Source organism: Erigeron canadensis, chromosome 1 (assembly GCF_010389155.1).
Source record: "Erigeron canadensis isolate Cc75 chromosome 1, C_canadensis_v1, whole genome shotgun sequence".
Taxonomy (NCBI): Eukaryota; Viridiplantae; Streptophyta; class Magnoliopsida; order Asterales; family Asteraceae; genus Erigeron; species Erigeron canadensis.
The window spans coordinates 25,172,298-25,183,759 of NC_057761.1; the positions used below are offsets into that span (position 1 = coordinate 25,172,298).

Here is an 11,462-nt window from a genome sequence, read left to right on the forward strand (position 1 = left end):
AGCTATAATTCAATGACAAATCACTAACATTTTTTTAATCTCCATGACATTTAAATGATGTACAAATTAATCCTAAAAAATGTTATAAGTTTTACATAATATCTCATACAAAGACCGTCTGAAATATAATTTTAATTATATATGCTACCATATACATAAATGTAATGTCTCCCGGAACAATGTCCAGATGACATCTCCCGTTTTATTTTATTTAACAAAAAATCTAAAAATTTAGTTCCATCACGAATGGTTAACATATATCAACTACAAAAATTACCCGCGTTTCAATGCAATTTTATCATGCTTAAATTTTATAAACAATAAATTAGTTAACATTTGTCTTGACTAAGTTTATATAACAAAGATAACCAACAAGAATATGTATTGTTCTATTGGAACATGTAAATCTTTTCAAACATCATATTTTTGACAAAGTGTAAATTGTGTATTATAAAATAATTTGATCAAGAAAATTGACAAAGTGTAAATTGTGTAAATCTTTTCAAACATCTTTTCAAACATGTCTCATCTTTCTAAAAATCCTCTTAATATATTCACTTGTTAACACATGAAATCCACTAATTCTCTTTCCTAATCTTATCCCCTGATTTTCTACATGTCACAATCCTATTAATTAAGAGGATTTTTAAGCTAATGAGTTAGGACCAATCCTCCTAAAAATCCTCCTAATATATTCACTTGTTAACACATAGAATTCACTAATTCTCTTTTCTAATCTCATTCCCTAATTTTCTACATATCACAATCCTATTAATTAAGAGGATTTTTAAGCTAATGAGTTAGGAGGATTGATCATTGCCCCTGCCCCTCTTTCCTTATTGCCCCTGCCCCTCTTTCCTTATTGATCGTCCACTACCACAATTGATAAGTATATCAATTTGAACCTTTTCTCCACTGTTGACCTATCTTGTGTTTTTAAAGCAAACCTTTTATGAGATTTATAGCTTGCAAATTGCATATTTTTTTAGTGAAATAACACAGCATTGGTCGAGTTTCTAGTTTCTACCCATGTTCATTCCATAGTTTAGTTTAAAGAAAGTCATAACTTTTATCATTTCTTTTTGAACTTTTAACAGATTGCCCAAAAGACCATCTTTTGCAAAAAGGAAGACATCTATTGTACTATAAAAAGTATGCAAAAATGTAACTTAGTTTGGAAAACTGTATCACAAGAGAGTATTATAAGTAATGCAAAAGGCTAGATTTTCTACTACGATGAAGCTTGTAACCACGGCCCAAACCTGTCACGAGTGAGAACCATAGTAAGCCAGTCTTTCTGAATACGGGTCCCCGAGACAAGACCAGATCAAAGTGCAATCCTTGGGCTTCTGCCCCGTTAATGAATATTGGATCATCTTCTTAACGGTTCAAGATTCTAAAATGAGATGATAGAAAACATTTTTTATAAGTCTGGAAATCATGGCCCTGGTTAAACATCAGGAATGTGTTATTTGATACACATTGGTTACATTTTTAATCAACATAAGGGTTTATATCATAATACAAGACAAACAACAAAGCAAATAAACGAACATCTAGACAAAAGCAATCAAGCCAGTCCCCAAAAGTTAAATTCCATGCTAATCACATGACTAAACTTTAACTTTGTGAGCAACCAAAGATCTTGTTCACCTAAATATCCCGTGGTTACACCTTTCTGACCTGAATGTTATGTGTGGATTGGAACCGCCAGATTGGCTGCCTGCCACTCTGAACAAGAGCTACCTGTTCACCTTCTTTTACCATCCCTTGATTCTGCAGATGGAAAATAATTATCTATCATTAAGTATAGATATAATTTGCAAGAAAAATGATCATTTTCCTCCCTTAAGAGAGGCTGCTGCATAGCTTAAAACCAACAAACAAGGCAATTTTAACCCATGTTAATATGCACGGGTCAATTCACATTGTATCATAGTTATAACTGGTAAAAACGAATAGAATAAATTATTTTAACAAAAGTGACATGGGTGAAAGGGTTATACAAATCAAAAGTCGCCTCATACTTTTTTATGCTTACAAGCAACATCCGAAATCATTTTTTTAGATGGTTAAATTAGTAACTTACATTTTACAAATACCTATTTAATAATCATGATTAATACATAAATTATTTACAATTTTCAAAAAACATATATAAATAAGTTTGCTGGGACAGTCTAGTTTAAAAATCTAACCCATTTGACCCACCTTTGCTCCCCTCTATAGCTTAGCAATTGCTTCCGATACATTTTTTTGGATTAACGTTTAGATACCTATAGTCCTATACCAAGAACTCCGAAAATCTTTCTTGGTTCCAAAGGAAATGCAAGGCAATTGGCACAAAACTTGATGGAAGTGTTCTCTACTTATGGTAAGATATCAAACATACTCCTTAATAATGCAAAACTGAAGGAAAATTATGGGCCAAGAAGAGGTTATCAAAATATCATATATATCCATGATGGTTACTAATAGTTATTTGTTAAGTAATTTGGAATGTCATTCCTAAGAAGTGTGGACGTTGCAGTTATTTTAGGTATATTTCGATCATTTGTTCTGAACAAGCTAGTAGCATAAATAATAGTACATCTCCATGACCCTTTCCCATGAAAATATATATGCGAAATATATTATGCTACCTATGTTGGACAGGAAAAAGAAGAAGTGTAACACAAATATAGCATATCTAAAATCAAAAGCAGATCTCACCTTTAATGTGCTGAGTGCCTTTCCAAAAGTCTCCTCAGCATCACTAGAGAACTCCATGTGAATGGGGCAAACTCCTTGATACAAAGCTAACTTTTGTTGTACCCTTTTTCTGCATGACAATTATATCAGTGGAGTATCAACACGAAACATTATAAGGTTGTTTGGATTGTGTTTTGAAAGTGATTATGCAGATACTATCTATTCAAAATCAGAATTCAGCTACATAAACACGGATTGTAGAGATGATGTTTGGATAAGCTTTTGATGTTTAAAGATGTATAATTGGATAACTAATAGATAAAATGAGAGAGAGAAAACACATTTTTTGAGATAAAAACTCTTAAGTTAAAAAGGGGCCGGCTACTAGGCAATTTAATTATACTCAAGTCTCAGTAATCAGATAATCCGTTCCAAAACGCAAACCCATAGGCACCCCACATGTGAAGTTCAAGCATTCTGGAAAGTATATTGCAATTCCTTCAAGCTAAAGGCTGAGTTTGAAGTAAACGAAGAGCATATACTCATATTCGCTGAATAAACACAAAATATGATTAGATTATACTTCAATGTTGAGAAATGTGTTATAGAAAAATTGTTTACATAACAGCAGTATCATGCAACATTTTAAGTGGAAAAAATATCAAAAGTAATTCCATGTAAATAAAACTACATTTAATTCAAAAATTTTAGCTACCAATGATCCAGGAACAAAAAAGGAGAGTTTAAATTTAATAAGCTTCAGGGGCTTACTCGTTTGTGAATGCAAAGATAGTGCCAGTAGGTCTATAATGACTCAATAAAATGGCCATGAAACCAGATCTAGTGAAGACTACAATGGAGGTTCCAAGAGTATTGGACATTGATGTGGCATGGAATGCAAACATTTCACTCATATGGTTCTGCAGGAAACAAACACGTTATAAGAAAGGATGTATAAAAGAGTAGACCATGCCAAGATTTTAAATAAAATAAAAACAAAATTGAAGAATCTCCAAACAAATAGGGAATCCACCTTAAAGGCTTGACCAAGATTAGAGGGTGTAACACCACCCATTATGCTCGCTTCAGTTCGCAATGAAACTGTATGCATCACTTTAACAGCTTTTAAAGGAAACCTGCATGGTAAGAGATCAACGCATCAAGCTAAGCCATAGTCAAACTAAACGCAGAAGCTCATTGACATATATTTCCTAATGCTAGTGTACATCGAAAATCCAGCTTTTTGTAAGGTGGCAGAATGGGCAGTTTGGCAGGGTTATGTAACTTATTCAAATGGGAGTTCTTAGTACAGGTCAAAATGGGCCAGGTTAGTCTGAGTTAAACTAACTTTGTCCAAAGTTTCATTTTTCATAATAATTCGTCTCGAGCTTGTTGCAAAAACTTGATTATTATAACAATTAACTAATTTTTTTCAGATAGAAGTAACTTAGCAAGTTATATGCATTAACATTACATTTTGGGTGACTTTTGACCCATTTGACCAGCACTGAACCATTCCTAAGCAAATTACTCAAAATTGAACATCTGGTTTTAAATAATTTGTCATAAGTTAAACCTAAACAATTTTAAAACATGAATAGTAATATCTTGAATGGCATTCTCCAGTGTCCATTTAGAAAGACAGGTCTTACTTTCCATGAGCAGTTTCTCCAGAAAGCATAACTGCATCAGCACCTTCTCTAACAGCAATAGCAATGTCAGACACCTCCGCTCTAGTTGGTGTAGGATGAACGATCATGCTTTCAAGCATATTTGTTGCAACTATTACAGCTTTTCCCATGCTCCGGCATGTCCTGATTATCTCTTCCTAATGAATACAAATAGATTGAGTTGACTACCAGTAACTATACAGAAATAATGAATGGAGAGCTTTAACCAATATGACTGGAGGTGGCAGCTTCAACCCTTTTACCTGGGGATGGGCCAACTCGTTCTACTTTTATCTAACAGGTCAAATGCATAAAAAAATGCTACTGCGGAAGTGTGCTTTTGATGTATAAAACCTCATAAATCATTTTAGCCAGTTGACCTAGATAGTTTTAGAAAAAATGAAATAATATAGATGTGTGATCATATTTGATAAACTAATTACTTATGATGTATTCAATATTTTTGAAAAGAAATACTTTTGGTCAGTCAGACCTAACACATGTCAATCCGTTCCCAAAACTTCCTCGTTTCATACCAAAGCAGGTGTGGCCTGCGAACTTTGTAACCCCTATACACAATAGTAACATAAGAATTGTCACCTGCAATAGTGGAACCTCTTCGATAGGCAGCTCTGCACCAAGATCTCCTCTTGCAACCATTGCCTAAGAAAAGTGAGAGCAAGGTTAGCATGCAGTGGCAAAACAAAAGGTTTAACAAAAAGAAGAACCCAAAAGGACTTAAGGACCCATATGTTGTTCATCAACCACGCAAATTAAGTTTTTTAAAAACAAATCAAGAAACCACTTCCTCAATATAAGGCAAAACATATAGGCAAGATTTAAAAGGATCTAAATTCCAATGTGTTTTCTACTGCCAAAGTCAAAGTTGTCAAAAGACGGAAAAAATGTATGATGCAATACAAAAAAAAAGACGAAAAAAAATAAATCTCATTGCCTTCTGGAATCAATGTGATATGAATCAGAAAAATGGACAACGTGAAAGTGAAAAAAACTATGATGAACCAAACACAAATTTACCCCATCGGATGCTGTTATGATTGACTGCAAGTTCGGTATAGAGTCTGCACTTTCAATTTTTGGAATAACTTGGATATCTACACCACAGCCTGCCAAAAGATAAACAAGATCGCAGTGATGTTAAAATTCATAAAAAATTGAGTAAAAAAAATAACTTTAGTATTACATTGGATATTATCTCGCTTACTTTTGAGATAATTTTTTAACTCGTGAATAACCTCTGCATCTTTCACAAAGGAGACTGCATAGAAATCAACTTTATTGTCCACTCCAAATTTGATATCATCCCAATCCTTTTCTGTTACAAAATCATATTCGTCATTATGTCCATTTAAAGGTTAGTACCCTTCCTTGGAAAATTACTACTAATATGTGCAATCATCATAAATGATTATGGTTATTGAGTCGAACCAGTAATAGACGGCAAAGTTGCACTTTTTCCTCGAACATTCAAGTGACGTCTAGATTTGAGTTCTCCACCATCCACAACTTCACATTTTACCGAATCTTCAGTTTTGGACTTCACCAAAAAGGACATCATACCACCTAAAGATAAACAGCAGCTCTCAAAATGCATAACAAAGAAAATATAACTTATGATATCTCCATGTAAAAAGGCATTAAAGCATACCATCAACAAGAAGCATATCACCCACTTCGACATCATGCACAAAATCATCATAGTTCACACTAACACAGTCTGCTGTGCCAACCCCCCTTTTTATTGTAAACGTAAATTCTTGCCCACTTTCTAGGTTAACTGGCTGTGGCAAGTCCCCGCTCCTGACTTCAGGTCCCTGTGAGCAGGAAAGAAAATATCATAACTAAGTTTAACTGTTTAAGAGATTGGCAAGCTACAAGAGTTTGTAACAAGTGTGATAAAAACATTGCAACTTAATAGAATAGAACACAAGCCGGATAAAAGATAAAGCATACTTTTGTGTCGAGCATAATTGCAATAACATTATCCTTAGATTGAGCATTGTATTCCTTAACAAGGTCAATAACTTTTTGATGAGATGCATGGTCTCCATGGGACATATTTAGTCGGGCTACATTCATCCCAGCCTCAGCCAGCTTCCATATCATTTCCTTGGTGTCTGTGGATGGACCAATGGTACATACTATTTTTGTTTTGCGCTTAACCAACGGTCTGGACCACATGCCTACCGCTGTATCACCCTCTTGTAGAACATCTGCAAATTGATAATTCTGTTCTGCTATCTGATCACAAAAGCAAAACTAGTATTAGTTAACAAATAAAGTCTATAACATCTCAGAGTCATACTTGAAAGCTACTACTCTACTAGAAACCCAAATTGAACTCAATGGGATAATGTATGCATAGGTCACCAAACTATACAAATGATTTTGTTAGGTCATCCACATACTTAAACAGGCTTACGCTCCACCACTGGCGGATAAATTTGGTTCATTTATACCCCAAAAACAGAGGAGGTTTTCCGTGTTCAGTTTACCCGGGGAAGACGAGTCTTCGACTCAAATCTACATGCTGGGTATCCCCGTTTCCTATCCCTTTCCTTAGACACCCCCAAGATGTTTTCCTGGTGAGATTCGAACATGCAATCGACACCATGCCACTAGGCTACCTTGGTGGTGTTTTGGTTCATTTATACCTCATTTTGGTAAAATCTTGCCAAAATATTGTAAAATGACATACCACATACTGCCCCTAACTTTGAGGCTTTTGTCACGTCCTTGATAAGAACTGATCCCATAAAAGGCTCGCATCAAGCCATAAGCTAGGTATAGAACTCACTCCAAAAAGCTAGCTCAAAGGAGTAGGAAACACCTAGACTTATAAACGACCAACCAATCCCACACTTGGCCGATCTTGATTGTAACACATCCAGATTTGCAAATGACACTCCTAAATTTATTTTATTAAAATCGATACCAATTGAAAACTATCTGACTATTCAAAACTTTCAAGGGGTGTTCTCATTCTAAAGTGTCTATACCAATCTACTAATTTGTTTATACCAAGTTTCCAACTTTTTTTTTATTTTTATCACTATTATTGACTGTTTTGATAGACAGTTTGCCATTTGCCATCTTCTTCTTAAATTCTATAACTACTACTTATCTAATTACCGCATTTCGCATTAAATATTAACCAAGCTAGGCACCTACATTGCCTTTTTATTAACATGTTATCACTTATGATAATTACAAATGTACAATTATTCACAAACCAACATAAAAACAATATAAATTAAAAAAAAAAAAAGAAACAACCTTTGGTATGTCTTCAGGGGAGACAGGAACAACCTCGAGTTCCTGTCGTCTTGCGGAAACGCGAAGAACACGATGTTGATGATGGTGATTGTTATTCTTGATAAAGTTTACATTTTTAGGACCAATGAAAAGTTTGGAAGGAGAAGTAGCAGGTCTAAGATTTTGAATTTCATTGTTGAGACAAGATGAATGCTTTGAAGCAATCATTTGTGAAGAAGCAGCCATTTTGGTTTAGATGGAAATTTGGGTCTCGGACTTTGGTGATACAAGAAGAAGAAGAAGAAGAAGAAGAAGATGATGGTCTCGTTTATATCGAAGAGGTGATATGGGGAGTGGGCTAAGCAAAGTCACACTGGGGTGGCTGGTGGCTCAATAAATCAGTACAGTACATTGCTTTCATTTTCATATGTTTTTTTTTTTTTAAATAAGTATTATTTGCATCAAATTATAAACCACTCCGCAGTTATGGAGTAGACAATAACCAATCCTCCCAACTAATCGTCCTTTTTTCAATCTACTTTTAAACCAAAAAAACTCTAAGCTTTAATATCAAAAAAAACTTTATTGCTACAAATCCTTGTTTGTTGAAAAATCTTTTCGTTCTTCGCCTTTCATAAGCACCAAAAGGTGACAAAGATTATAGCTTTGAAAGCCTTCCTTTGTTTCTTACCCAATGTCACTTTGTCAATCCATTTTATAAGATCTTAAACCGTAGAAGATATGAGATTTCCAACTCTACACCAACTTTCAATTCTTCCCCAAACAACATTCGAAAAGGGGCAGTAGTGAAGTATGTAATTAATAGTTTCGTCCTAAGTCTCGCACAAACCACAAAGAGAAGAACCAAAGTGACAATTACGTACCTGAAGCGCCTTGTAAGTAGGAACTCAATCAAGAGCAGCTTGCCACATAAAGATGTTTATTTTCTTTGGAAGACCCTTCGCCCACTTGAAAGCAAAATGACCACTAACATCCAGACCACTTCTAATAAACTTTTTGACGCCTTTAACCGAGAACTTGTTTTGAGGATCGCCTAACTAAACCCACCTGTCATTAGCTTCTGAAATACGTGTCCCTTCCATAATTTCACTGAACCGAACCCATGCAGCTATTGCTTCAGGTGACCGAGGTGTCGAATACCAATCTGGGCTCCCAATATGTTTAGTTCGGAAAATGTTTTTTACATTGACAATATTTTGGACCCAAATCTATATTACTCTATAAAGCAAACTATTCATTCAGTTTTAATTAATTATAAGATTTTGAAATAATCATATTACCCTTATATTTTATTCACTAATTTAAATATCCTCACCTATTTATCTACAATACCCTTAATGAAATAAATTACAACATGGATCCTTCAACCTTAAAGAACCATATTAACCCTTCTTACATCAATTAATTTATATTCACCACTACGCCACCACCACCGTCACCGCTGCATATCGCCGCCACCACTGACGCCATCGCCTCACATTTGTCGCTACCACCATCACCGTCGCATCGCATGGGTATCCGTTTAGTTTATATTAGAAATTTGAATTCAAGTTTTTTAAAAAACATTTAAACATATAGCAATAACAATTGAAAAATATAAAAAATAATAAAATGTATAAAAACATAATAAAATAATTATATTAATGTTTTAAATATTATATGAACGTAAGACGTAACGATAATGAAAGTTATTATATATTAAAAACGTTATATGTATAGAAAGGCGGATGAAAATAACCAAAACCAGATGCTTAAAAGTAAAATCGTTACTGTGTGAAAGTTGTTTGATGAAAACATGAAAACGAAAACTTTGATGTGGGCAAAAATTAAAAGAACTTTAGAGGGTTAAAATAAAATTTGGTAGAAATTATTATGTGCTATAAAAACTTGTACATTTTATGTATAAAAAACTTGTAAATTCGCAAAGGTTTTAGTATAATATAATATAATTAAATGGAAAATCATACGTACGATAATTATCTAATGAAAAAGTAACTAATACATAATCTAATGAACCTCCTAACAACTTTAAAACATAAAAAAGTGTAATCCTTTTATTTTTTTCTTGATTTCATCTAATGATTTTGACAAATGTCATGATCCAATTATTAAAAGGATTATTAGATCAATTTATCAGAAGAATATATCATTTTCCAAAAAAAGTAGTTCTAATACACACTACAATTTTTTAGATATATACACACGACAATAATACACATACGCATTATCTATAAGGCAACCCCACGTGTAGTAAACGTCCATCAACAATACACAATATTTAAAGATAAAGGGAGTGATAATTGTACCATTTGTTTTGATAGTTTCACCACAATAATGTATTACTGATTTGTACAGTATGCTACATTTGTTGTAGTGTTTTTAAGGAAATATATGTGAATTTTTATAGGGATAAGCTAAAAATCTCAAATCTCCATCCCGGTACCGGAAAGTGGTACCAAATACCGGTCGGGGTCGGTACTGGTACCCAATTTTCCAAGTTCTCGAGATCGGGACTAGTCGGGATAGAGTATCAGGAAAATCCTGCGAATCCCATTTAGTCCATTTAGTACCGACTTCACTTAACCCAAATTCAAAGCCCAACTATCTAGCCCAGTATATGTTTACTCAATTAATCCAGTTTCAAATTCTAACTTATTTTAGCTGAACATATATAAAAAAAATGGCTTTCTTTCACAGCTTCTCATGTTAAGTTATCAACCACAAAATTTAAAAAGTAAAAAACTCATCTTAATTTCAATATTAAGAACGATCCATCAATATTGTTCCACACAAATACCCTAAATTCATCATCCCAAAATCAAAATATGAAAGAACTATCCAAAGTAAGTTTGTGATAAGGCCATGACAAAAAGGTCAGATTTTTGCAAATAAATGAAAAAGGTAACTTCCTACCATTCTTGATCAGATACCATTTCTATCCTTGCAAAAACTGAGTCGTGAAAAAGACGTGATCCAAGCTATTTGTTTTGTCTGGTGCTAGGTGCTCTGGAAACATCGAAATTGTGTTTTTTTCAAAGCTTTGTGCCCGAGTACGTAGTTACAAAGTTTTTAGTTCAATAGTCTCGCTTTCCTTTCTTTGGCTATCAAAACGTTGTAAACTTTTTAGTTTCTCGTGGACTACTTGGCTAGAAAGTTCAAGTCTTTTGTTGTAACTCTTCGGCATCTTGCTGAAGATCATTTTATTTTTAATAAAGATTGGCTATTATAAAAAAAAAATTTGTGATTAAATGATCTATTTATTATTGTTAGAAATATAAAATGATGTTTAATTGTAAATATCTTATAATAGAAGGGGTATTAGTGTTAAGTGATCTTATTGTATAAATACCCCTTCCTATGTTATTTGTAACTAAGACTTGAGAACATTTCACCCATTTTGAATCCAAATCATTCTCTTTGCTTAGAAAATTTTCTTTGTACACACACAATAACTAACAAAACACACTTACACACACTCACCTTTTTCCTCCATTATCACACACTAAAACACACACTTGAGCTTGAATAACACGAATTAAGTCGTTCTCAATTGGTATCAGAGCAAAACAACGTCTGTTGTTCGATCCATAATCAGATTCAGAAGCTTGTTTTGTTAATTTTCAGCTCATTAATTCGTGTTTTACCGGTTTTTGGAGTTTCTCAAAGTGTGGGTTTCTTATTGGATTGGTTACTTTCTTCAAAATGTTCGTGAGTTCGAAATTCAATTCTGAGTCTATCGATATCAAATTTGTGTTCTAATTAAGTGTCTAGAAGGAGAATTGGTGAATTTAAGTTTCTGAAGAA

General features: G+C 33.7%; 1 protein-coding gene across 1 annotated transcript; it reads right to left on the minus strand.

The window, feature by feature from the left end:
• Nucleotides 1–1,450: 1,450 nt before the first annotated feature.
• Nucleotides 1,451–7,934, minus strand: LOC122581301 (plastidial pyruvate kinase 2-like). The gene is made up of 12 exons (XM_043753506.1): nt 7,659–7,934; nt 6,336–6,623; nt 6,031–6,196; nt 5,811–5,945; nt 5,587–5,697; nt 5,400–5,488; nt 4,962–5,024; nt 4,344–4,519; nt 3,725–3,827; nt 3,463–3,611; nt 2,713–2,821; nt 1,451–1,776 (listed from the first exon to the last, which is right to left on the minus strand). Exons 1-12 carry the CDS (start codon nt 7,881–7,883, stop codon nt 1,669–1,671), a joined length of 1,722 nt encoding a protein of 573 aa, XP_043609441.1. The 5' UTR covers nt 7,884–7,934; the 3' UTR covers nt 1,451–1,668.
• Nucleotides 7,935–11,462: the final 3,528 nt, after the last annotated feature.